This window comes from Falco rusticolus, chromosome 5 (genome assembly GCF_015220075.1).
Source record: "Falco rusticolus isolate bFalRus1 chromosome 5, bFalRus1.pri, whole genome shotgun sequence".
Classification (NCBI taxonomy): domain Eukaryota; kingdom Metazoa; phylum Chordata; class Aves; order Falconiformes; family Falconidae; genus Falco; species Falco rusticolus.
This window is the reverse complement of record NC_051191.1, coordinates 725,935-753,552: the sequence shown is the minus strand read 5'-3', so window position 1 is coordinate 753,552 and position 27,618 is coordinate 725,935. Positions and strand designations below refer to the sequence as shown.

The following is a 27,618-nucleotide window of genomic DNA, read 5'->3' as shown; positions in this document are numbered from 1 at the left end:
TTTAAGACAAACCAAGACGCTTGGCTCTTTTATGTGAGAATAGAAAATAACATTTACGTTCTGGTACAGAAAGTCAACGCAGATCAGCATCTCCCACCAGCGCAGTCTGTTCCAGGCAGGTAAGAAACAAGTGTTAGGACAAAGCCCAAAGCAGAACCAGGGAAGAAACCTCAGCAGGAAATGCCAAAGAGAAATGGGAACCAAAAATTTACAGCTTTATATTTTCTTGCTTATCAAAGACAAGAGTTTCTCAAGTTGCTGGAGTTCTAATTAGTGTCATTAAAAAAAAAAAAAAAAAAAAAGAGAGAGAGAGAGAGAAAACCCCAGACCTGGCTGTCAACCCCAAGGACCTGGCTTCCTTGAACCTCTGTCTTTCTCAACAGTTGAACTGAACAAAGGTCTTTCCTCACTTTTCACATTTTATTTACTATTTAATATAATTCCTGTTTAGGAAGCCCTTTGCATAACAAATCAGCTACATTATTTACACTGTGCTCATCACCATGATCCAAGTGTCCTGCAAAGCACATTAACAGAAGTCAGCAAAATCTGACAACGCCACGGAGATATTTTTATTTTTCCATGATTAGTCCTCTCAATCGTAATATTCATTCCATGGTAAGGCCAGGGTCAGCATCATCTCCCCAGTATATTATTAAATCAGTTTTGCTAAGAAGGAATCATATTACTAATTTTTTTTCCCTGGTGGAGTAACTGTTTAACCACAGGTGTATGCCAGTAGTTCAGCGGTAAGAGAATGTTTAGTTTCTCAAAGCACCATCTGCATTACAACACCCATTCTCAGTAGCATATTTACAATATAAAACTGATATTGCTCTCTTATTTTACAAAAACCTTCACGAACAATAAGGATTAACTCTGCAGATCCCTTCCTATCATCTGCAGCAAAATGATTCAGATTCCCTGAAGTCACCTACCACCAACTCCACCACTCACTCCTTGCCTGGGCTAGCAGACCTCCCAACTGCCCCGAATTCCACATTTCTACAGTATTTAGCTGAACCAAAACAAGGCAGCTTCTTGCTGTTTTTCCTCCCCATTCCCAGGATTTACACACCACGGCTTACGTACCTGCAGCAGGAGTACCATGAAGGATCCATCAAAGCAATTTCTTTACCAAGAAAGAGGCGTACAAAGTTTCCTGATCTTTTGCTAGGGAGTCTTGCCTTTTATCAAAACTACAGTCAAATGCCTTATTTAAAAGGCTTCTTATTCTAAGTCAAAAAACTGTGCACACTGAAGCCCGTTCTCAAAGTCCTTGGGCACTTCCACATCACCACCAGAAGTGACAGTCTCACTGTTGGCAAAGCAGCTGTGTGAAAACAGAGGAACTACTCTGCTCCACATTGCGTTTCTTCCACTAAAGAATGGTGGGACTACAGAAAGGCAGCGGCTATAACCAACATCATGGCTTGGGCTCCACTTTACTCCCTGAGTTCTCTCTCATCTCCCTCTTCTTCATGATTTTCTAGAATCACTCCCCACCTGCAAGAACAGCACCTTAGCCCCTGGCCCCACCATGAACATGAAAATGAACAAGAAAACCCAAACCCCAGTCCGTACACCTAGGAAAAACCCCAGCTCTATTATTGTCCCTTTTTGCCTGCTGCCTGGCCTTTCCACACATCTTGGGCTCTTTTCTTCTTGGAGTCTGCCAGCCTTCCCAGTCACAGAAACCAGACTGCAAGGATGCTCCAGTGGTCAATGGCAGCCATCACAAAGACATTCAGCTCGACCATGAATACTGAACTGGCAGCAAGGTTCCTTTCATCTCCAGAAGATGGCCCACCTCACTGGTCTCACAACCTCCTATGACTCCACGTGCACTCAGAAAGACAAAAAAGTTACACAAATTGTTCTGTTGGTTTCTTGGGGTTTTTTTGTAAAGGCTTCATTTTTTGCTGCCTGTCAGCACTGTCTCAGCATATTGCACAACATTTTTCTTTATTATAAAAAAATGTCTTCTGTATCAGGCAGGAAGAAAGAAAATTTTATCAGGAGGCTAGTGTGTACTATTCTCTGTCATTAGAGGTAAGTGGTTGCTTGTGTGGCCATCAGGAAGTGGGACCTAGTCAAATAGAAACAAAGTGTTAATAATGGCTTATCAGAAACGGAACCTCCCCTCCCTCCCTCCAAACACATACTTTCTTTATTCTTGGGCATTTCTTGTATGCTTTTGCCTGGTCTCTCAAACAAAAATTATATATATCTGCTTGCCTTCTCTCCTCACACTCACATAATCTTGCCAGGTGGCAAACTTCAACCAAAACTGAGAGGCAGAAGGTCATTAAGGCTACCTACAGCCTTAAATGGGAAAAATAAAAAGTAAAATAAAATCAATTAGTAACTAGGTGAGCAATCCTACCAGTGCCCAATGAAGGGAAAGGTAAAGACTGCTCAGCTCTTTCACATATCTTGGCAATAGCCTGTCAGGCTAATCAGTGGAAACACTGAATCCCTGCAGCACACGGTGCCTCTTCTTTGGTCAGCAGGCCAAATAGAAGAAGAATATGTTAGGGAGACTGACGAGGCCTGGGAAAATATGTAATTTTTGTAACAATATGAAAATAAAAAGAATATAGCAAGAACAACAGAGGGAATGTAGCAGAGAAACCTTTAAGAGACTCTGTTTCATTAATTCAGCTTCTTAGAAAACACCTTGCCTCCTTATGTCTTAGGTTCCCCAACTATTTTAAAAAGCTGTTTGAATCTCTGGTCACATGCATGTCAAGGGGAACGTTTATTGCAAGCGTCTTAAATTTTACTGGGACAGAGTCCCAGAGTTGTCCTTATCATCTATCCTCAGGTAACTGTGTCACTTATTTAAAGGAAGTTTTTCTTACTGATGTGGATCTGTTAGAGCCCAGTCTGAAACGGCAAAAAATAACTTCTGCTACAAATCTTCCAAAGCCATGTAAAATTCCTGCAATGTCAAACAAGATCTAAATTGTAACAAGTAGCAAAACTGTATTTACAGAAGTATTACAACAAAACTATACACGATACTTAAATGGGATACAGTGCAGTAAACTGGTATATAAATCACTGAGACATTAAGATAAAAAAGGAAACGTCAGGGGGAAATCTAACATTCTGAAATGCATCAATAAAAGCAAAACCCAAGCTATCCAAGCAAATGTAGTTCCCTCTGCCCAAGCTTCCTGGGTGAAATTAATTCTGTGGGACAGAAGTATCTATGTGGAAAGGCAGCTCTTAGTTCAAGGTCTCTTTACTATGCTCTCTTCAGGAAAAGAAATAACTTGTAATCAAGACACCCTATCATGTCTTGACTAAGTGAATCATGACTTTTCAAGGTAGTTTATTTTCTTTGAAGGAGCAGTATATTGACAAGGTACACAAGGAAAACCCTTCCAATTATTTCAGTGGAAAAACTAACAACTTTTGGCACTGATTTAGCATTGGATCCCAATTATTGGAAACGCACGGAATATAAGAATCAGAACTTAAGAGGTAAAGCACTGATAGTTACCTGTAGTTGAAAAAATTCCCCCAATAATGCCACAGAGCCTCACTAAGAACTGCCAGAAAGGCATGTGTTCTTCTGTCACCGTCACCATAAGTGAACTGATATCATATTTCATGAATATTCCTGACACCCCATGGCTGCCAGCTGCATGGTTAATTACTCTTTCCTGAGAGAAGAGAGTGAAACACAAGTTATTCACAAGGAAAACAATCTTAACAGACGTGATGACAAAGAGCTACTTCATCAGAGCTAGCAATCAACAGGAGACCATCAACAGGGAACATCAAGATAACTTTGGCCAGTACCTTCTAAAAGTCAAACATGATTAAATATTTACTTTCCTGGTCACTTGTCTTCTGTGCTGCATGTCAATGTTTATTACCATGCCTTGGTCTATCCTCTCAAGATTTGCTCACCCGGTCCTTTATACAAGGATGTTTATAACAAGGTTGCTTTTGGTACCTATGACTGTAAGTGCCACAGTCTTGGTCTAGTCCGTGAACTCAAATGAGTGCACTGGTCTAATACAAAGCCCCAACTCTTCCTACTTTATGTCCTATTAATCACTTAAATCAGGATGAGACCTTCAGGAGACATTTAAGTTGCTGAACAGCCTTAGCTACAGCAGTTTTCCCACGGGGTGCATATAAATCAGAGAATACTAGATTGGAAAGGAGCTTAAGGATGATTTGCTCCAACCTTTCCTGGCAAAAGCACAGTCTAGACAAGATGGCCCAGCACTCTGTCCAGCTGAATCTTAAAATTTTGCGTCCAACGTTGGGGAATCCACCACTCTCCTGGGGAAATTATTCCAATGGCTGATCATTCTCATTGTGAAAAATTTCCCTAGAGGTAACATTTACCCGTTACCCCTCATCCTCTCCACATGACCCCTTGTAAAAAGGGAGTAGCCTTCTTTGTAGCCACCCTTTCAATACCGGAACACAGTGGCAAGGTCTCCCCTAAGCCTTCTTTTCTCAAGGCTGAACAAACTCAGTTCTCTCACCCTTTCCTCATATGGCAGGCTTTCCAGTCCTTCAATCATCTCTGCGGCCCTTCTCTGGACCCTCTCCAGCCTGTCTGTATCTTTTTTGCATAGCAGGGACCAAAACTGAAAACAGCGTTCCAGGTGTGGGCTGACAAATGCTGAGTAGAGTGGGATAATGACTTCTTTATTTCTGCTGGTGATGTCCCTGTTGAAGCAACCCGGGATCCTGTTGGCTGGCTTTGCTGCAGCAGCACACGGCTCATTTATACTGAGCTTGCTGTCCACCAGGACCCCCAGGTCCCTATCCACACAACTGCTCCCCAGCTGGGTAGATCCCAGCCTGTGTTGCACTGCTGGATTATGTTTTCTCAGGTACAAGACCTTACACTTGCCGTTGAAGGTTCTTGTTAGCTCACTCTTCCAGCCTAGCAAGGCCTTCCTGCAGGGTGGCTCTCCCTTCCAAAGCGTCTACTTCCCCACTTCGTTTCGTATCACCAGCAAACTTCTTCAGGGTACACTTGATCCCATCATCCAGATCACTTACAAAGATATTAAACAGTGTTGGTCCCAATACTGATGCCTGAGGGACCTCACTTGTGACAAACTGCCAGTTTGAAAAGGAGCTTTTTACCACCACCCTCTGGGTGCAGCGCAGATCACCTGTCCAGACTGGAACCCATCAGCTTCTCAAGGAGGCAGCTCTGGGAAACTGTACTGAAAGCCTCGGAGAAATCCAGGTAGACAAGACCACTGCTTGCCCCACATCGACTGAACAGGTTACTTTGTCATAGAAGGCGATGGGGTTTGCCATGCATGATTTGCCCTTGGTGAATCCACGCTGGCTTTTGCCAGTCACGTGCTTCCTTTGATTTGTGATAGTCCCCAGGAGGGTTCTTTCCATAACTTTCCTAGGGACTGAAGTAAGACTGATGGGCCTGTAATTTCCTGGATTCTCCTTTAAGCCCTTCTTGTAGATGGGGGTGACATTAGCCTTCTTCCAGTCTTCTGGGACATCCCCTTATCTCCATGACTTTTCAAAGATTATGAAGAGCGGCCTCGCAATAACATCAGCCAGTTCTCTTAACACCCTCGGGTGAATAACATCAGGGCCTGTCAGTTTGTAGGGGTCAAGCTCCTGTAACAGTCCACGTACCAACGCCTACTTCACTGACCATGGCTCTGTGTTTGTATCAACCTGGATTTTTGTTCCCAAGGTCTAGGGCCCAACAGTGCTGGTAAAGACAGAGGTGAAGGAAGTCCTGAGAACCTCTGCCTTTTCAGCACTGTTAGTGACAAATTCGCCTCTCCTGTTTGACAGTGGGCCAAAATTTTCCTTCTGTTTCTTCTTGCTATGAACCTAAGAACCCTTTTCTTGTAGTTTCTGACATCTCTGGCCAATTTCAGTTCCAGCTGAGCTTTTGCTTTTCTAATTGCATCTCTGCACACCCTGGCAATATCGTCGTAGTTCCTTATCAGAAAGAGGAAGTCGATGAGGTCTTCTACAGACAGCTGGAAGTAACCTCACTATCACAGGCCCTGGTTCTCACGGGGGACTTCAACCACCCTGACACCTCCTGGGAAGACAACACAGCCAGGCTCATGCAGCCCAGGAGGTTCCTGCACAGCGCTGATGACAACTTTTTGACGCAGGTGACAGAGGAGCCAACGAAGCGAGGTCTGCTGCTGGCCCTTGGACTCACAAACGAAGAAGGGCTGGCTGGGGATGTGAAGGCTGGGGGCAGCCTCGGCTGTGTGACCACGAGATGGTGGAATCCCATGGGTTAAGGCTCTGGAAGGTAGGGGTGTCCAAGCAAGCCGATCTGTAATATACATCTATTTCTGGCTGCACCCTTTCCTCTAACTGGTACAATGGAAGAAAAGATAACTTAGGCACCAAAGCTTTTCACTTGCACCCCCAGGGCTTTGTCACTTTCCTTGATTCTGCCCAGGTTCCAGCCTGTGGTGTCATTCATGCCTACATGAAACAGTAGCAATGTAACAGAAATGCAGAAGTTTAACTTAAATTAGACCAATGCTATTTTTTTCCCCAGTGCATACCTATGCACAAGGCATAATCCACTACTTTGATAGAAAAAATAAAAATAAAAAGGAAAAAGATCAACATCTTTCACTGTGTGGTTTTCTTTCACTTGTACTTACCCTTTCTGTCACTGAAAATTGATGAGTTTCTGCTGAAATTTTGTATGTATGGAGTTTGGTTGGCACAACTGTGATAAAATATTGGAACATCTGGTTGTCTAGAAGAAAACAAATCTCGCTGTTGAATTAAGTAAAGAGTCAAAGACCATCTGCGACATTCAGAAATAAACCAAAGAAATCATATTTAAAACAGTTAATCAGCTAAGCCATTTATACTAGGGACATTCTTCAAGGAGTCCCAGTACTGCCAAGACTACTTCAGCACCATCTGTGTGAACAAAGTTAATTTCTGTGGGCAAGCCCTATAATCACATTTGGACTCTGAGAAATTCACATCTTACCCACATAATAAAAAGATTAATTAAGGTCAGGCCACTCACAGCTTCAAATACAATACACAGATTGTGTTTTCCAGGGCACTAGAACTGAACAAGTTTCACACAGTCATATTTTGCATGATACATACATCTTGACAGTTGTTTGAATATTTTAACCACTGAATTGTCTATACAATGCTGGAAGTCCTTCTAAACTGTTCATGGGTTTTCTCTTGATTAGATGTATCTTCTAGAGAATTCTTCTGGAGCAATCAGCATACTTATGTATCTATGATTGCTCTATCTTCATGCAATTCCCTAAAAGAACAAACACTGCTAGACTGAAGCAATTTGTTTCAACTACACTAAACCATTCTGGCTAGAACAGCCAATGGACTGACTGACTTTGAGACAACAGCATCTTTAGAATGTTCTGGGGCTTCACTCATGGGGGACGCAAGCCAGAGGATGAGATGTAGATAGCTCCATAAAGTAGGTTACTATACGCCTTAATTTATACATGAGGAAATGAAGTGATACACAAACACTTCCTGTAGTAGCCTCACAAAAGGCACTGTGGAAGTGACAAACTCAACGCAGGAATAGAACCCAAGATTCCTGATGCTATTTTCTTTAAACCAAATCTGACTTACTTTTCCCCGTTATGACAACAATCAGATCTATGAATCTCCACTGTAGCATACTGCTGCAAAATCCTTTGCATATGTTCATACTGTAACTTCAACACAATACAAATCTGGAAGAAACTGCAAATCAACCTCAGCAAAAGAGCAAGCGATACTGATACCAAAAAGAAACTGTGCATTTAAGATGCCATGTAGATAACTGAACAGTGCATTTACTCACTACCAAATTCAGGAGGACAGGCTGTAAATCACAACAATCATGAAACATGATAATATTTTAAATGTAATGATTGGAAAAATATAGAAAAGAAGATGCTTTTTTAAACACACAACACTTACGATCTGATGCTATTTTTTCTGTTCCATCCAAAGGGTTAATAATTCCTGGAATAAGCTCTCCAAAGGACAAATGATCTATTCTGTGAGAGAAGTTATAGGCTGAAAGACAATACAGAAGAATGACAAAACATTTTAAAACTATGAGGTTCTGTACTCAGAGAAGATGCACCTATTTCTCACACTGGAAAAGATGCTAGTTAATTCTATTTTAAACACTGGTGTGCTTTTCGTTGGATTTGTGCCCATGACTCATCAATATGTCCACGAACACGTTTCAAACAAAACTCAAACCAAAATTTTTAACCCAGAAAAAATTCAGTTTCTCTAGAAGAGAACTACTAAATCAAATTATAACTCTATCTGAATCAACCCTGGAGCTGAAGAGAGTTAAAATTTCACGACGGGAAATTTCTAGTTGGCCAAATACTTAATGTTATTCTACAGTTTGGGTTCTTGCAGGTAATGGTATTAAAAAGACTAAAATTTCATGAATTAAATGTACAGAAGAAGCATAAGGCAACTTCCAAGTTACATTGCTGATTTTACAAAGGTATTTAATATCTAGAAGATTATATACTTGTGTTAACATAAATTCATCGGCAGACATTTGGGGGTTTAACCAATACCAAGTTTATTTTTCACAGTAAGTCACTCTTGCCTCACAAGCAGCAGCAATATGCATTTAGTACCTAGACTCATAACCTAAAAATGAAGTTTCTAAGGACAAAGGTCAGAAATTTTTAGCCTTCTAAAAAATATTTTGCAGGAAATAGGTACTTTGGACTGAAATACAAGAATTTCATGTGGTATCTGTGTTACAACAAAGTACATCTGAGATTCCTGTGTTGTCATTACTGTAGAAGCAACCTGAAGATAATACTAATAGCATTAAATGTATAAAAGTAAGTCTCTGCCAAGGTGGAACACTGCAAAAAATACTCTTTGATTTCTTCTACAATGCAATTGCCCAGCTAGAACATCTTTGCAACGGCAACCTATGTTAACATATGAATTAGCAGACAGCAGTCTGAATGAAATTATATTCATACAGAGATGACAGAAAGAACTTACACTCATGGCTTACAAGGGCTGCCAAGTGTGCATGGCCTCGAGGGTGTGGTATTGCCCTAAAGAAAGCAACATATGTTTTATAAAAAAATGTGTTTAATGAATCCACACAAAAGAAGCATTTTTCCTGAACAGGACTACTTAGAAAAATACCTCTCCCCCTCTTATTTCAATAAATACTTTTTATATATGTATATATAAAATACGTGCATATATGTACGTTATAAATGTATAACATATATACATGTAAATATGTTATATGTATATGCTTTAGAACTTTTACATATATAAAAACTGTGTGTATCTACATAAAAAACAAATACAATCTTTTTATTACTGCCCAGTAGAGAGAGACTGAATGACAAAGGTACAGGAACGTTAGAATCATGAAAATCCTTACACAAAACTAGCATCTTGCATTTTTTAGAAATGTCAAAAACACATCAAGTCACTAGACTACTAGAAAAGCCATCAAGGCCTACGACATGAAAAGCTGCAGAACTGCTCAAGTGACTAATGAAAACTTGACTGTAATTGTTCTATGACTAAGCAAGTTACCTACGCTCTGTATTTGTTCCCTGACTAAGCAAGTTAATGTTCTGGACCCTTGTTCGCAGACCTGCAAACAAAGTACAATGCAGAGGCTGGTAACAGTGCGAAGGGCAGGGGAAATGCAACTCTGTCTGGAAAGTAGAGCAGTCTCTCAGCCACACTTCACACCTACCAGTCCAGCCAACAATGCAAGAAACTTTCCCTACTTTGCTTAAGTTAAATCATTACCAAATGCATGCAAGTGTTGGACAAACAGAAGGTGGACAAAGACAATGAGATCTGTCAACACGGAACACAATAAGGGCAATAAGGTACAAAGGCAGCCAGTGAAAAAAGCCTTAAAAAAAAGCCTACAAGAAAAGAAAGAGCAACTTAGCAGAAACACAAATGTAACAATGAGCAAAAGGAAGCAAAGGAAAGCAAAAGATTATTCAAGGTTGCAGAACTAGAGACAGGAAGAGAGAAGTGATGGCAGAACAGGTAAAAGGCTGAAATGATCGGCTCCAAGAAAGGCTTAAGAAGTTGGACATCTAGGGGCAAATCAGAGAGGTGGTACAAGACCAGACAGAATTGACATTTGGAGAAAGAAGCACACAAAAACAGCAGCTGGAATTACGTGTGGATAAATTAGAGAGTACAGATCGCACGCTAAGATCTCTGGTGACAGAGGCTGCAGGAAGACACAGCAGAACTGAGAGCACAGAGAAAAGTTAACAGAATAAGCTAAAGCATTGACAAAGCGTATCAGAAAGTCTCTCCTCAAATAAAGATGAGCTGGCATTTAGCTCCCAAACGATGGCTCTATAACTATGTTATCTCAGCACTGAAATGGCACATATCTACACTTCATCAGGGTTAGTGAACTGTGTACTAACAGAAAGGAAAAGTTTGGACAAGCCCGAAGAGTTGAGGCAAGTACAAGCAGTCTACTCCACATCATATGCTTACAGAGGACCTATCTGCAGGAGTTTTCATCCTGTAAGACACTGGAATCCGTAGCCACTACATTGCATGTAACAACACACTGCACCACATTTTTTTAGTAACTTATGAATAAATTTGGTTCTAAGTGTTCAAGAAAAGGTACCACATGGAAAATAATACCAATCATGTGTATGGCAAGGTTAATAAAAAGTCATTAACTGAAAAGCGTAAAAGCATACACACACATAGACATGCGTGCACTACATATAATGTAGAAGGCAATTCTTTTGTTTTATTTTCAGGAATTGAAAAGAACATACTTGCCCACAGTTATGTGAAAGTTCCCTGCCACTTTATTGACATAAAGATGACCATGAATTCTGCATGCATCTGGAGACTGTAGTGAATTATCTTCCCTGTTTAAACAAAAACAACATCAAGACCACTTCAGAATATTCACTAACAGAAATAACAGCAATACAGTTAGACTTCTTTTTCCTAGCATAAAAATATAGCACTATCATCTACCTCTTTTTATCATGTTCTTCTGGAATTACAGCAGGGATGATGGAAGGGAGGGAAACCAATAAAGGTCAGTCTGATGAAACCAGTAAGCTTTTGTTCATACTTGTATTCAGAGATCTGGCCTATAAAGCTAACTTATGATATCTGAACACGAGAACAGAAAACATAAGACCATAAGTATACTTCGCTGCCCCAGGGATGTTTTTTTTCCAATTACTTCTACCGAAAATGGGTTCTTGGGAAAGTTTTAATGCTACAATGAACAGAACAAAATACCTTAGTCACATTAACAACACTGTAGCAAGAACAGCTTTCAACATTTATTTTTCATGAAACCTTCCTCTTCCCACACTTGTTGGGATCTCCACAACTCAAAACATATTTCCAAATCTGCTCCTTAGAGGGAGATGGAAAAAAAAAAATGTATTTTTTTTAAAATCACTTCAAGCCTAAATACCACCTCAAATACTACATTAGCAAGTATCACAGAGGCTTCGACTTAATGAATATGAAAACATCAGCTAAATGAGAAAAAAGATTTTTTGAGCCCTCTTCAGCCTTGCCTTAGGAAGAAAGGATGTATTTGGTCCTCAGACAGGGAGATTACATCGGAAGTGCATGCAGCATTTTTGGTGTTTGTTTTATTTACAGTTTGCTTGTTTGGGGTTGTTTTCTTTGTTTGTTTTTAAGGGGAAAGGATTTTCAGCTTTCACATATAAAGTGTTCTCCTCTAAAAAAACCCAAAAGCAAAACAAAACAAAACACAAACCAAAAAAGCCAACGAAAAAAAACCCCAAACACATAGCATTTTGTGTGTAGTTGGAATAAAGTGAAAACAGCAAGGTTTCTCCACACAATTTTAACAGTGCCATCTTAGACCATGTTTTTGTTCAAAGGTTCATTCTATTAAAACCATAAAGTTTTAAGTCACAGCTAATAGCAGGACCTTTTTTAAAAGTTGCTGGACAGAAAACTATTCTTTCATTAAAAAAAAATACTTCAGTATTGCTTTGGCATTACTAATTCACATTAAGAAGGAAGCATCAGATAAAACTGACTAAAAGGTGTGTGTGTATATTTATGTGTGTGTCTGTATTATGTATATATACACACATATGAGAATACACACAGAAAACCCAGAAACCTTCTTCAGGTTAGAAACTCCACAGGTTTTCATAAAACAACAGCTCTCCAAAGCAAGTATTAAGTATATTATTTTAAAACGCAATAAAAAGCAGCAAGGTCTTCTTTTCTTACAACCTTATCTTCTGGGGGGGTAAAAAAAAATATAATAAAATCATAACCACAATAAAATGTGAAGTCTAATTAAATAGGGCAGGGGGAGGGGGAACAATGACACAAAACCCCGATTTTTCTTACCGTGGTGGCAGTGCTGTAGAAGCACTTTTAAAAGCACTTTTGAATATCACATCTTGAAGAGAGTGTTCTTCCTGCAGCCTACTCTGAATCAGCTGCAGCATCCTAAAGTTTACATAGACAAGTGTGAAAGCATGCAACAGTAAACAAAAAATAACTTCACAATTAATTATTAGCTTCAGTTGCAGGTTATAAATCAAAAAGTTAGCAGGGTTCATGTCAGTATTAAAGCGATACATTAAACTTTGAGAATGGCATTTTATACAGAGCTTAAAGCTCCGGTGTACCCAGGAGTGTATGACCAAAATACTAAAACTAGCCAGACCCCCAAATAAGCTTCAGGTTCTATTACAAACTATCACTATAGCAATCACCCACGCAACCAAGCTGTTCCCCTTTAAACCATAAATAGTGTGTCAATTCAGTTATGTGAAAGACTCAAACTCATTTGCTTTGGCAAGAATGTATCTATTGGTTACTATGGTTCAGCTTTGACATTTAGATACCAAGCTATTGGTGTTACCCATCCGAACCCATAATTACAACTTGTGCTACCAAACATTTGTTTGGAAACATGAACTGAATGAGTCCATACATCTTGGCTTGCAACTGCATGACCCAATTCCACAAGTACGTCCAAAGCCAGTTTTTTCCATAACAGGGATCTCAAGTCATGAGAAAAGCAAAGTAAATTAGTATCTTTCAACAGGTTTGCACTCTTCAATTACCAGCAGGAGCTGTTAGACCCAAACAGTTCTGTCTTGTGACTCTGGTGTACCTCAAAGTCACTTCCAGTACAAATACTACAAACCATACACATGCATCTCAGTGATTTACCTTTGCCATTCTTTTTGTTGTGGGCTGAGCTCAAATACCACCTGAAACAAAAATAACACATCTGATAAAACATGCAGGAAGCATTGAAGTCCCATCCATGAAACCCAGAAAAGAACTGGGGTGTGGAAAAGAGCGGGCAGCTACCATCAACTTCACACTCGGTACCACGTTCTGCAGTTTATGAAAGGACTTTAAATAATACATTTAGTCTTAAAAGTATGGACATTTCTGCCTCTTCCCCCCCCAGAACTGCTCACTTGTTTGCATTTACAACTTCAGCATCTTTTCTTAAAGCTCTTGTAACTTGGGTCAGCAGTCTCTGCCCTTCTAGTCTAACGTGGGCTAGAAGAAGCAGTGAGTGGCAATTTAATTCTAAGTGATAACAGACATGCACAGGTTTGATGCATACAGCAATGAAACAAGCTAAGGAGCAACCTTTGAAAGACAAAGGTCCAGGTGCAGATTGTTTATCTCTAGGGCCATCCTACACTGAGCACTACTTGAAGACAAGCTACCAGACCTGCCATACTTCAATCAGCACAAGAGTATCACCAGTAACATCTGTGCACCACATAACACAGATGTAATCCAGGCAGTAAATTCAATTGCAATTAGTGCTCAAACATACCAAGAACATCCTCACTGGGGCAACTGCTAGCATGCAGCAGCTATAGCAGCACGGAGATGACTGTCCAGACAAAAAGAAGCAGCGTTCCAAGAACAAACAAACAAAACCAAGCCCCTTCCCAAGTGCGCCCTTCCATTCAGCCATCTCCTCCTGCTCATACATGAGTAGGAATGTGGACAAAACGTTTAATTTGGACTACCGTTCACTTATTAGAGAATGTAATAATTACAGCAGGAGGTTACATTCCCTAATAGATTTCCTGTAAATGATAGATTACTTTCATACAGCCTAATTACTTCAAAGCTTATTGTATATGCAACCAAGACAGCTTTAAGAGCACAAGCTTACAGTTCCAGAGCCTTCAGTTCACAATACAGAAATTAAAAGGATACTAACCCAACTTAGAATCTCTAATGCCATATTATAAGGCTATCATGGTGACTTTCTACCCCTTTTTAGAACCATAGTATTCTAGTTAAAAAGCAGCTACATCAATTCTCTTTTATAAGAGCTCCGATAATTTTCTTTCTGTATCAAATACTGTTAGCATTTACCCCTAGAATGTGCACAGGTAAAACCACTTAGCTGTAGAAATCCCTAGCTTGCTAAGAAGCACTGATCTAGGAGTCTGCTGTATTTGCAGAGAGTGAACACCCAGAAATCCTACTGCTAGCCCATTTCCCTAGCAGATTCCTGGGGCAAGTGCTGCAGACCTCACTCAAGCATCAGGCAATACTCAGGGAGGTTCTGTGCAGCCCAGATGTGGGGAAAAAAAACCGCACAAGCAAGCAAACCAGCCCAGCAGTGCTTTGCACCAAGTAACGAACAATTTCTTTTTTCAATAAAAAGGTAAGAATCAACTTACTGGTTCATAGATTAGCCCATCTGCAGAGGCAACCATTGTTTCTGCTAAATCCAGAACATCAGCCCCCACATCTTAAACAGGGAGAAAAATATGAAGTCACACAGATGATCAGAAGCAAACAAAAAAAAGTTCAAGTTGAAATGAACAGTACAGTAGTAAATTTTCAGTATAAGTTACTGTTCCTTCAATCTATCTAACCTTCAACATGAACTAAAAACAAACTTCAGACTTGCATATTTTCTCACTGACGTAACACCTACAGAGATGTTGTATGAACCACATATGCAAGCTTTCTAGGATCTGTTATGCATAAATATATTTTCCTGTTTCATAAGCACTGAATACAAACCAAGACTAGTCAAAACAGAGGATAAAGTTTTATTTCTCAAATTAAAAATAAATAAAAAATAATACAATCCCCACACTGATGAACCATACAATTAATACAAGGTTTAACCTAGCCCAAAAAAGAAAATGAGTCCTGAAGATCTGCATGCTTTCCTGGTAGAATTAGTGTTCTCTCTCAGTTCAGGACAACCAAAACCAGTCCATACAAATATTAGTTCATTAACTAAATGATGTCAAAATAATAATAAGCATTGCCTTTAAATGGGAAGGCATCCATATGTTCATGAAAAGGATCAAATTACCTGATGGTTCCAGTACTGTTAAACAGTAGACCAGGTTAATTTATTTATGAACTTGGCAAATATTAAGAGTTGTGATAAATTCCTGCTGCTGAATTGTGTCTCACAATGAGCTTTTAGAATATTCCAGCTAGAGAGAGACAACAGATCCTTCTCTTTCTGACAAAGCAAAGTTCTATGAGATGCAAATGAGATGGCATAAGTACTTTTCTTCACATCTCCTACCAATTCTTTAGTGAGTATACACCATCAAGATCACTACATGCCATCAGGATCAGAAGAAATATGTTAGAATATTTTGAACAATATCCAACTATTGCAAGCAAACAGATACTCTGAAGAGCCTTTAAAGTGTTTCAAAACTTTCACTGATGGAATACTTACATTGACACCTCATGGCAACTGTAATGTCAATATTGATTCTTAACTTACTGGAAAGTAAAAAAAAAAAAAAAAAAAAAGGGTAAAAAGCTAATAAGTAACATTGAATGTAAGTACCAAGAGACATATTACTAAAATTCTCAGATTACTTGCAGAAACACAGTCAAATAACAAAATTTACACCAACAAATATAAACTTAAGCTGTTTGAAATTTGGGTGAACCAAGATGGACTTTTAATTATTAAAGCACTCGTAACAAGAAATAAAAGCATCACATTTCCCTGCTGAATTTTACTATGAAACACCTAACAAGATTTTGTGTAAATATCACTGGCCCAAGAGTTTGTTGGTCTCTTTACTAAGAATGTATGGTTTTCAATATTTTAGACACATTTTTTTTTTCCACAGAACTAGAAGAGTGCAGTAAATTCCACAGAATGTGGTGGACAGGACAATGTAGGAGTTACAAATCTAAACCTGAGTAAATATTTGAGCACCTTCTTCCCATTTTGTCCTTAAGACAGGCCATTGCATTTCCAACCCTAATCAGAATTTCTCAGGACAGTGACATTCAGGATAAGGCTGAGAAGCTGCTAAAGCCAGTTCCCAGGAAATGCTGCCATGTCATAAAGATCATTGGTTTTGCCAGTACTGCTTCTGGAAAAAGCTCTTTTCCCAAAAATGCTCCCATATTATAATAGTAAAATGCCTTGTATGCTAAGATCTTTACCCTGAATGTTTCCATAACAAGGGGAGGTAAAACATACTTGTTCTTATCAGGGGAAACAAAAAAAACCACCCAAACCAAAACCAACACCCAAAAAAACTCCATCACATCAAAAGCCTGATTGTGTGGCATTCCTCAATATTGTGGATGTATCCTACTGGTTTTCATGTTAGTTTCACAAGTCATTTAAACTATAATGAATAAATCCCCTCACTATAGTCATATGGTCCTATCACCTCCAGGGAGTTTCTTCTGGGAGCTTAGCTGACCACTACCAAACCACACAAGCAAGAGATTAAACAGTGGCTCAAACTTGGGATCAGACATGGTCAGCAGACAGGAGAAAGAAAAGCAGCTGAAGTGATACCAGTCTCCATTGGTTTAAATTGTCAAGCACCACAGGCTGAGTGATTAACTCACAATCAAACTGGAAAAACTGCAGCAGGACATCTCCCAGCTCCTGTAACTGTCTCTTAACTGCTAGACTATCCTTCCTGTGTGATAGCTTCACGAGGGAAATAACCTAGTTTAGTAAAGACCTGAATGTCAAACTCCCTTCTGTCTGACGGGATTTACTCTAACTTGAGTTTTTGATGCATCTCTTTCATTTAAGGTTCGCGTATTTTTTATTTTTTCATTGAAGAAACCTTTGGTATTTCTGACGTACAAGGCATCCAATTAATATACGTATCTTTAGCTTGTTACCACAGCAACCAGTCAAACAGCTTTTAAAGCTATTTCTGTTCCAGACACATGATATTTAAAGGTGTTCAGTGCACAAAATCTCTATTAACTTCACGTGGACTCATGGGTGCCCGACTATCTCGGGAAGAAAGGTGAACACAGTCCAGACAAGCACAGGAAATCAACAGCAAATGGATTTTCAGCTGATCTTGGGGGCTGTAACTGGAGACAAAGATCAGCAGCAACCTCTAGATATCGCAGCCGAAGTTCTGAGTGCTTACTGTTCACCTCCAGCAGCACAAAGTATAATGGCAATAAACTAACTGTATAAACTAAAGCAAGCATCATGCAAACATGGTGGCTTTACCTAGCTGATGTGGAGTTACATATTACAATGTCCTCCGAATTGTTAGCAAATAATTCCTCAGGGGACTCCTTCACCAACCAACCTATACTATTCTGACTTCTTCATTGCAGAAATCTTAATTTCTCCTCTTCATAGATTCCAGGAAAGAAAAAAACCCAAATTAATCAACCAAAGAAAAATCAAGTTCCTCTAATATGTCATTTTTAATTTCAATCATAAATTGCTTGCAAGTCACACAACCATTTTACATCTATTCTTTCCTGAAATGCAGATAACTTAAATTATAAAAGGAATTATAATGAAGAAAAGTTACCTAGTAAAATCCTTGTCTACTTCATACTCATATTTCATCCATGTGTCCTGGTACACCATGAACTCCATTATAGTCAGGAAAGCTATCGTCGTAAATGCTATCAGAGAAACTGAGTGGCCCAACAAAAAGAAATATAAGTTTAGATTGTGAGAAGTATTATTCAGAAACATAAGCAGAACAAAATTCTAACATTCCAGAATCTGATCATTACCAGTACAATACCAGTATCCATAAACTACTCTTGGAAAAATGTTTTCATATCTACAGCATTTACTTTTACGTAGGGGAAAAGAACAAGTCTGACCTTTGTATCAAGAAAAATCTTTTTCAACAAGTACAGTCAAATACTAGAACGATGGGGAGGTTGTGAAATCCCTATATGGGAGATTTAAGAACAGGAGGAGGATTTAAGATACTCCTCCACATATAAAGGAAAATACCCACAAATCACTGTCAGGGATGGTCTAGGCAAACTCAGTCCTAAATTCAAGTATGGAAGAAGGATAAGGTGCACCTCGAAGTCCCTTGAAGCCTCCACTTGTCTACAACCTAAGTTTTTATAACACATTTTTTATACCTAGCTTTAGAGCCAAGAAGCTAGCGGACAGAAGAAATAATATGCATTATATGCACTGTCCAGTTAGAAGAAGGTGCCTTGATCGTATTACTTGTGTATAGCTCCACAGTCAAGACTCCCACCCCAATTTTTCAAACCCTTCTCCCTCTGGCGATAAGCAACATGTAGCTACCCATTCTACCAACAGCTAAATAAGTGAAGAACTGATTTGAAATTATTTTTAGGAAGAAATCTGGTATATTTTAACGGTATGTGAGTCTCACTTATCTCCAAAGCAGCCTATTCATCACATTTGCAAAGTTGTACAATGCAAGGAGAAGACCATCCTGCTGCACATGTGTCAGAAACACAGTAACAGATGCCCAGAAGCACCTGCTACACCCCTTTTATTAAATCATGGCTTTTGTTAAGTTAAAAAAAAATCCGTTATGGAGCATGGTAGCGATTTGTGCAGCTTATCGACAGTGTATGTTTTCCATGTGCACTCTGTGGAGGATTTCTACAGAGTCTGTGAAGGGCAACTTGAGAAAAAGCAAGCCCATTGTTGATAGGCTTCAACTCACTACACAGTGGTCTACAGGCCAGAGGTGGCAGCAGGGGAATAAATGCACTGTCCTATGGGATCAGAAAAAAAACACTGACTGCAGCATTGACCGTTGCATCGATCAGCAACATTCAAGTTCTAGCTTTCAGCTAAAACTACGTAATGATCACGTATATGAAAACCTTCATGTCAATGCATACTGCGAAAGCAGATGCACTAACGGGTTTATTATTCTGGCTATCAATTTCCTTTTAGAACCCAGCAGGCCAGACCCACCCCAGCTATGCAATAGGAAAGCTGGAGCCATACTGTCTACCCAAAGCCACAAGGAAACAATTAACTTGTAGTTGCTTTCTGGGTAAATCTGAGCAAATTTTTGTGTATTTGTGCATCTGAACTGGAAAATAAAGTCACTGGAAATTCTGCAAGACTGATCTTCTTTTCTGAAGGCTCTCCCAGCCCCAGAGCTGGAGTCCCAGCCTGTTTGAGAGACCGGTACTACTTTTGCAACAGGTGTGAAGGCACTGAAAGCCTGAGAATACAGTCTTGATATGTTTTGCATCCCTGTCACACCAGAAAGTAAGTGTGACACTTCAATCCTGAACAGATCGGGAATACTGTAATTCAGATTTTTATAATAGCATACAATAAGACAATCCTATATTGTCATTTATAAGGTTGCTGGGATAGACCAAAGAATGCTAAACTAACTTCTGGTGCTGAGAAATCCTTAAGGGATCCTTTACCAAAGTGTCATGCAGGATGGTGCTATACTACAAAAAAGGAATTTTTAAGCATTTATTGTTTTTCTGCAAATTAGAACATAAAACCAACTCGCTTGCTTTCTCAGGAACTAACATTAATGCAAAGTTATTTAATAGGGTCTTAGAGATTATTTCCTATACAATAATCCTTTAATTATTAACAGTGCAATTCAGGAAACATAGCAAATACAGATCCTTGGGATATTTACTTCTACAGTACAAGTAGCACAATGACTTCAAAGGCTTATCTGTAGATTGCAATTGCTTCTTGTACTTTTTATTCAACTGAATTTCAGACATAATTGCACGAGAGAGATTTTTGTCCTCCATTTCAAACTAACTTCTAGCAGTTTCCTATCTAACTGCAAACAATTCCAACAGTCCAACAGATGAAGTCACTGTTTCCAGATCAGGCTACCTCTAACCCAACCCAACTTAAAGGCACAATTTTCTGTTCAGATACATATAGAAAAGGTACTTCCTACAGCTACAGCTTTTTGAGAGAAGCTCAAGTGACTACAAAGGACAATATAAGTACATGCCCTGGAGTAAAGTGTTTAGTTCTTCAAAGGGCTTTCCTTACTCTTAAAATCAACTACACTTTCAAGACAGAAAGCATTAGAAAGCTGCTCTTCATCCTGATGCTTAACTTAGTCAGCTCTTAGGCACCTCTGAAGAATGTTTTTCCTCTTTTATGAAAGCATAGAGTTTGAATCCCACCTGTATTTCAGCTCATGCTGACACGGTCTCACCCAGATATCTGACACAGAGAAAAGGCCTAATGAGACAACAAATGAGAAAGTTTTACCACAGCCCTGGGACCGTGCACTTCCAGTTGTAATTGGTTAGAAGTTTTTACAGTGAACCTTTACAATGATTTGCGTCTCACCAGTTTTACAGAAAAATCTCCCTTCAGATGAGCGATGAATGCATCTGTTTGGATGAGGTACTATGTCTTCACTTGAAGGAGATGAGCTCAGTCCACAAAAGAAATCAAGAAACCAATTTTGGCTAATTTCAAGTGATCACAGATACCCATCTTCCTCCTATTGAAGTTTCTATTCCCAGAACATACTAGACTGAGATAACAGCCAACATGAATAATGTCAGCATCTCAGTAAGGCCTACCTGTGCCTCCACTTGCTGAAGTTTCCACATAGCTTTCAGGAACCTTTGGAAAGGCATCCAATTCTTTCATCAAATTCAAGGTCTTCTTCCGATTCAGTCGCCTCATCTTCAGCACGCTCTTCCACCACCTCCTTCATATATTCCCTCTGATTTGAGAATAAATTGTTGTGATTAAAAGACAAAAGCAATATTACTCAAATTGATTGGCTATAATTATAAAGCAATAATAAGTTAATTAAAGCCTAAGAAATATGTCTTGAAGAAACATATGCTAATCAACTGGGTGATCGCTCTTGCTTCAAGAAAACTGTTAAAATTGACCTGGACACTGCTGCTTACATTCCAGACACATCCAGCAAATTCACCATTTAATTACTATGATTAATTTCTCTCTCAATTAAATTCTTACTAATATTGGATATATTTAATATCAAATTAACAAAACCAAACTCAGTCCTGAAGTAAGCTTGCTAAACAGACCTGACAATGCACAGAAGTCACTGACTTAGCAGGGAATACCTAACAGGCTGAATAAACTTGGGGAGGATGTTAAACTGCTCTGGGCTCCTATTTTCAGCCAATACGGGCATGCTATATGCATGCTAAAGGAAAAAAAAGTGCATTTCATATTTTCACACCTGTAGAATTTCATCATAATAATAAAATCAGCAGTTTTTTCCTCTACAAAAACGTCCCCAAAGTAAATTAAGTATCAAATCCTAGCTCCATACTTCAGAAACTTTTTTTGTCCATGACACGATCTCTGCTCCACTTGGAGTTGTTGATATGTTAAGCAGCAAGATGCTGAGAGAAGCAGCCTGCCCAGGAAATAACTGTCTTAAACTGTTTCCAAATCATGTAAATACTCTCACAACCCAGTCCTGCCAATACTCTGCGTGTTTTAACAAGTTGGCACTGCTGTTTTCCTTCTGAGGAAATGCTGCACTTCGCCCAGAATTTCTGAAGCTACAAAAACCATCGTGCATTTACTGTACTCTGAGAATACGTCATACTATCATCCCCTATTTAAAGGCAACAAGGCAGGCAAACTAAGCGATACTGCCAACATGTGAGATGGTCCTCATCATCATCTTGTAGAAAGAGATATTAACTCATCTCACCTGTTTCAAGAGCATATCAAGTCTCCAATGCGTCCTAGTGAAATTATTCAAGAGCTATTCCCTGTTCTGCCCCTCTCTGCTGCTGAGCAGGCTTCCTACTGTGCAATAACAAAGCAATAGGCTTTACTGGAAATGGGAGTTCACACATGAAGAACCCCGATCTATGCCTGCAATTTCCTCACTACACAAAGTCGCTTCAGACCTCAGTGAGAAGATACAGGCACTTGGTGGAAGCATCAGTCAAATAAGCCTGCAGGGACCAACAAAATACTGCACGTGTGGCAGAGGATTTGAAGAAACCACAGTTAAAGTAGGCAGAGAAGATGGGTGCTGAAATTGAGTTTTGGTTACACAGCATCAGGGGTAAAAAAGAAAAAAAAAAAAAGGAAGCAAGGTCCTGTTTTTTTCTACACTACATAACTGTGGTTTAACCAATTACCTCAAATCCACTCAAGAGTGGATTAAGGAAAAGTTGGAAAACTTCAGAACACAGATATAGCAGCTGTTTGGACACAGTGACTGGAGCCGTAACACTCATTAGTAGGCGAAACACCACACAGGGCTGCCTGATCCTACACAGACAGCACTGAAGTCACACAGTCAACTTTGCACTGTTTCATTTTCCGCGTCTTCTCTGCGACTGCATGTGTATGGACACACCGTAAAGACGTGCAAGACAAATCCAGAGAGTTTGAGAGCCCTTCACTAAGAAACTTTCTAAATTGTTCTGCACCAGTAAGCATGTGGATTTTTGCACTCTAGCTAGAAGTGCCCCATTTGGTCACGGTTCTGTAGTCCCACGAAAATCACTTTCTGTTACAAACGAGACTGCTGCCCCTTTCCCCCTGCCCACCTCAGAAACATCACATACAAAATGTAGGATCCGTTGCTATGAAAGTAACATGTTATGGATCCCAGAACCAACTACATGGCAAAAGAATCGTTATTACAAGCTAAAAAAACAAAAAAGGGAAAAGCATAGCGTGAACGCCACTGGCGACCCGAGCGCCCGCTGGAAGCGCCCGCAACCCAGACCCACCCGAGGAGCTGGGGCAGCCGCCGCTTACTCGGACAGCCTGGCAGCGGGGCCGGCGGGCCGCGCCTGTGACCCTCTTCTCCCGGACCCGCTCCCGGACCCACGCCCGAGCGCCTCCCGGGGGCATCGCCCCAGCGCCGGCCGCACCCCCCCGCCCGGCGGCCCGCGCCGAGGAGGCCCCGGCAGGCGGCCGCCAGCCCCAAGCCCGCACGCCTGTGCGCGCCAGGCCCGCAGCCAGGCACCGGGGAGCCGCGGGACAGGGCAGGCCGCGCCGGGCAGCCACCGGGACGGGACGGGACGGGACGGGACGGGACGGGACGGGACGGGACGGGGCAGGCCGCGCCGGCCGCCTGCCCCCCCCCTCCCCTGGCCGTGCCCCTACCTCTGGCTTCTCTCGCCGGTACCCAGCGCCGCGGGCGAGGCCGGAGCGGGGGGGGCAGCCGTAACGCCCTGCTCGGCGCCCACCTCGCTGAGCATGGCCGCTCGCGTGGCCCGGCGCGGGCTCGCTCCGCCACCGCCGCCCGGCGGGAGGCCCAGCCCGGCGGGAGGCACAGGCCGACGGGAGCGGCGGCGCCGGCCCGCCCGCGCGCATGCTCGCCGCCCCACGGGCATGCGCCGCCCGCCGCCGCGGCCCGGGGCACCGGGTGCCGCCGCGGGGAGAAGGCCGATCGGCGGCCCCGCGCCTACGGGGACACAAGCCGTACGGGCGGGGAGCGGTGGGCGCCGCAAGGCGAGCGCGGCGTCCCCTCGCTGCCGGCCGCGGGAGAGCAGAGCCGGCAGCAGCCCGGGGCTGAGCCCCCCGAAGCCTCACTGAGTCCCGTAGCCCGAGGGCGCAACGCGGGCTGCAGCTCCGCGGAGCTTCGCGCGCTGCCCCGCAGCCGGTGGGGCGGGCGTCCCGGGCAGCGGGAGCGGCGGGCGGCGCCCCGGGGCGGGGAGGGGAGCCCGGCTGCGCCCAGGCGGCGGGAGCCGGTACCCAGGGGAATTCGTGCTGCGGCGAGCTGCTGCGCGGGAAGCGGTGCTTCAGAAGCAAACTGGAAGAGCCCCGTAACCCAGCCTGCGGGGTGGTACTGGTTTAGAAGCTACGAACGTCAAAGCACGGCAGCGTTTGAGAAGAGGCAGTATTGTATCACGATAACTGTGAAGGAAAAGGCTTTAAGACAGCAGCCTGTAATGGTTGGGAAAGACAGATTTTTACGCTCACAAGCCAGTCTTCGGACCTGATGTGAAAAAGGTGAAAGGGCTCGTTTGTGGCCAAAATCTCTGTTCTCATCCCTGTGTTGGTGGAGCTAAAAGGCACTGCCTCTCACCACAAATCTTGCCCCTCAGTAACAGCAGTGTTCTTTTATCCCCGCATTTTACCTTACAAGTGCAGAAGTGCCCGTGTCCCCTGTGCCACTACCAGCACAGACTTACAAAGTCAGTTATCACAGGGTTATGTTACACTGCTGCCACTGTGCCCGCAAGTTCACGGGTAGCTGACCCAACCTAGACATCTTCCTACAGTTGGTATCTTTTGGGAAGTGCTGACATCTTAGATGACATCAAAATTACTCAAGAAAAAGTGATCCGTGTAAGATTAAAAAAAATAATAATTTAAAACATTATAACCAAGCATTTATATTCATAGATCAGAAAGAAGAGAGACTGAAGACTCCAGTATTTTTTTATAATGAGGCAGGCAAATAAAACTGACACATCCCAGAAACACAGTGATGAGTTTCACAGCATCAGTGCAGATTTGCTCTTTATAATAGTTCAGAGGAAAAAGTAGATCCATGACAAGAGAGTTCCAAGTGGCATGCCAAAGTATATACAATTTGAGTAAAACAACTGCTTGTCTGGGTATCTACAGCATTTGAGAACAAAAGGAACCCAAAGCCAATAAAGTAGTACAGACCCAAAGAGTATTTTTTTTGCTTTTTAGGGATAGGCAGACTGGGTTTTAAGGAAGGAAAGAGGATACAGCCACAGACTCATGTTCTCACTGAATTCTGATTGGTGTGTTTTGATAATTTTTGCAGCTATAGTAACAACTGGATCAGAGAGACAGAAAAAAGGAGGTGGGAGAATGACACAACAGATAAATAACCAGGCTGAAAATATGTTTTATCTGTATGTTTGTTCCCTCATCTCAGAAACAGCAGGCAGCTTTAGCTACACTTAAAACTCTTATTGACATGCCAATGGTTGTAGGGTATAATTCAGCAGCCAGGGATTTCGCTGGCTAAGCTCTATTTTCCCTTGAAACACTCTCAGCACAGAGGCCTGGAAAGAGCAACTGATAGATCTGGTTATTAGCTGTGCATCAGAGATGCTCAACAGATGTTCTCACACAGGCTATGAATTAAAGCAATCCAATCTGCTTGCAGACAAAACCAGCATTAGTTCTCAATGCCGCCTTGAGATGCCTCTTACAGAGAAGTGTCATGGGACAAAACTGCTTGCAGCTTTGCACCATTATAGCTGTATTTTTAACTGCAGATGTCTCCATAGGATTTAATGGGGAAAACACAGCAAACATTTTTCAGAATGCAAGAAAAGTAGAGAAAATTATATAGTGATAACAGTGCATTACAATGACACTATATATTTGACTGTACTGTGCGGAAGCAACATAACAGTGATCATACTGCATCCATCAAGTACCAGACTATTCTAATTCAAACTGTGCTCCTTTCTTCATGCCCCTGCATGTTTGTGTTCTGCTCTCCTGATCACACCTCAGCGGTGGCAGCCTAGAAGCACCTGCCAAATTACCTTCAGGAGCAGAGAAGGGGGAAGAAATCCAGCTGTCAGCTGCAAGCCATGCAGGCGAGCCAAGGGGCTGCCCCTCAGCTGCTGCTTTACACACATTTGTTTCACTACAGTATTTAACAAGATCCCAAAGCACCCCGAGACTCGAGTGCAGTCATCTATGTAAAAATATAACTGCCTTCCCCCCCAAAAAACAGCACTTGTTAACACTGGTGATTTGTGAAGTTCCTTGATGTGTGCAAACAGGGGAAACCCTGTCAGATGTCTCATAGCCATACAATGTAGCAAACCACAAATGAAGCAGAACAGAAAAAAATAAAACCAAAAATAAAAACCAACCCAGGAATGTTAGGCTATGAAGCACACCGATATCAAAGACAGTAACAGAGAAGATGGTAGGCCGAACATGAGGAGCGAACGTAAACATGCAGATTCCCCACCTGCGCTTCACCACACTGCAGCGTTAACATGCTGGAAAGTATATGCAAGATGCACGAAATTAAAGATCTGGCTAAAGCATGTCGAGCCTAAACCCAAGCCCCCATCGTTTGCTGCTGCTATGGGCAGCGGCACAGGTGGCTCACGACGGCTGAAAAGGCACCGGGTTAGCGAGGGAGGGCGAGAGCAGCAGGCCGAGCGGCAGCAGGGGCTGGGGGTCGGGGGCTGCGCGGCCGGGGGAGCCCGGGGGCGGCGGCAGCGCGGAGGGGCTGAGGCGAGGCAGGGGGAGAGAGCAGCCGCTTTACCGGAACGTGAAGGCATCGAGGTGGCATTTAAGAAGAAGGAGGAAATACAGGTGTAAAAGGTAAAATATGGAGATGAGGGGGTGGGAGTGGCTGCGAGGGGGGTGGAGGGCCAGAAAGTCAGTCCTGGGGCCGAGCGGCGAGGTGTAAGGGCCCGGGCGGGGCGGAGGGGCGGCCGCCGGGGCGGTGAGGGTGCTGAGGGGCGGCCGCCATGCCGCGGCGCTGGCGGTGGGCGGGCCCCGCCGGGCCCCTCAGCCAATCAGAAGGAGCCACGCTCGCAGAGCCCAGCGGGGTGGGGCCGCCGCCGCGCCTGCTTAGCGCCCGCGGCGGGGGCGGTGCGGGCCCCACGCAGTCGGCTTCCCGCGCCCGCCCTGCGCCGCCCTCCCGCTCCGCCCGCCCGCCCGCTCGCCTCCCTCCCGCTCCGGGCGGCGCTGGGTGAAAGCCCCCCCACCCCCATCCGCCCGCCCGCCCGCTCGCCTCCCTCCCGCTCCGGGCGGCGCTGGGTGAAAGCCCCCCCACCCCCATCCGTCCGCCCGCCCGCTCGCCTCCCTCCCGCTCCGGGCGGCGCTGGGTGAAAGCCCCCCCACCCCCATCCGTCCGCCCGCCCGCCCGCTCGCCTCCCTCCCGCTCCGGGCGGCGCTGGGTGAAAGCCCCCCCACCCCCATCCGTCCGCCCGCCCGCTCGCCTCCCTCCCGCTCCGGGCGGCGCTGGGTGAAAGGCCCCCCCTCCGTCCGCTCGCCGCCCTCCCGCTCTGGGAGGTGCTGGGTGAGCCCCCCCGGGCCGCTCGGAGCGGGGTGTTGTGCGCCGCCGCCTGCGTGCCGCAGGGCCGCCGTTCCTGCCGTTTTACGGCTGGGGCGGCTGTGCCTGACGCCCGCCCCTCAGGCGCTGAGGCTGGCCGATCGCCGGCCGATGGCGGCGTTTCTACGTTCCCTGCTTCACCGGTTTATACAGTCACAGGCTGCCGGAGTCTGTGCCTCCTGCCGGTGAAGTAGCCCGGTGCCGGTCAGCCTTGCGGGGCCGCCGAGGCCGGCCGGGCCCTGGGGTGGGTGAGGCGGGCGGCAGGTGCGGAGCGGGGGCGCTCGGAGCCGGGGCGGTTACC

At 43.1% G+C, this 27,618-nt stretch overlaps 1 protein-coding gene across 2 annotated transcripts; it reads right to left on the bottom strand.

Annotated features, from left to right (window-relative positions):
• Positions 1-26,580, bottom strand: ERGIC2 (ERGIC and golgi 2). 2 transcript variants are annotated; one of them, XM_037388998.1, is made up of 14 exons: positions 26,523-26,580; positions 20,869-21,014; positions 17,856-17,964; positions 15,767-15,813; positions 14,736-14,806; positions 13,243-13,283; positions 12,409-12,510; positions 10,824-10,919; positions 9,031-9,086; positions 7,960-8,058; positions 6,657-6,754; positions 3,512-3,674; positions 2,865-2,944; positions 1-2,089 (listed from the first exon to the last, which is right to left on the bottom strand). In XM_037388998.1, the coding sequence occupies exons 2-14, from the start codon at positions 20,972-20,974 to the stop codon at positions 2,024-2,026; spliced, it is 1,134 nt and encodes a 377-aa protein (XP_037244895.1). In that variant the 5' UTR covers positions 20,975-21,014; positions 26,523-26,580; the 3' UTR covers positions 1-2,023. The 2 variants fall into 2 exon arrangements, with proteins under 2 accessions (XP_037244895.1, XP_037244894.1); XM_037388997.1 differs by lacking the exon at positions 26,523-26,580 and adding an exon at positions 23,408-23,593.
• Between the last annotated feature and the right edge of the window lie 1,038 nt (positions 26,581-27,618).

What these genes read in the sequence shown, in the direction of transcription:
- ERGIC2 (XM_037388998.1), bottom strand. Translation starts at nt 20,974, where the DNA reads ATGAGGCGACTGAATCGGAAGAAGACCTTGAATTTGATGAAAGAATTG. An exon ending in AGTTGCCATGAGGTGTCAAT is followed by an intron (nt 14,807 to 15,766) that starts GTAAGTATTCCA and finishes TCCCTGTTTAAG; the next exon opens with ATGTGGGGGCTGATGTTCTG. An exon ending in GGGAATTTTTTCAACTACAG is followed by an intron (nt 2,945 to 3,511) that starts GTAACTATCAGT and finishes TTGACATTGCAG; the next exon opens with GAATTTTACATGGCTTTGGA.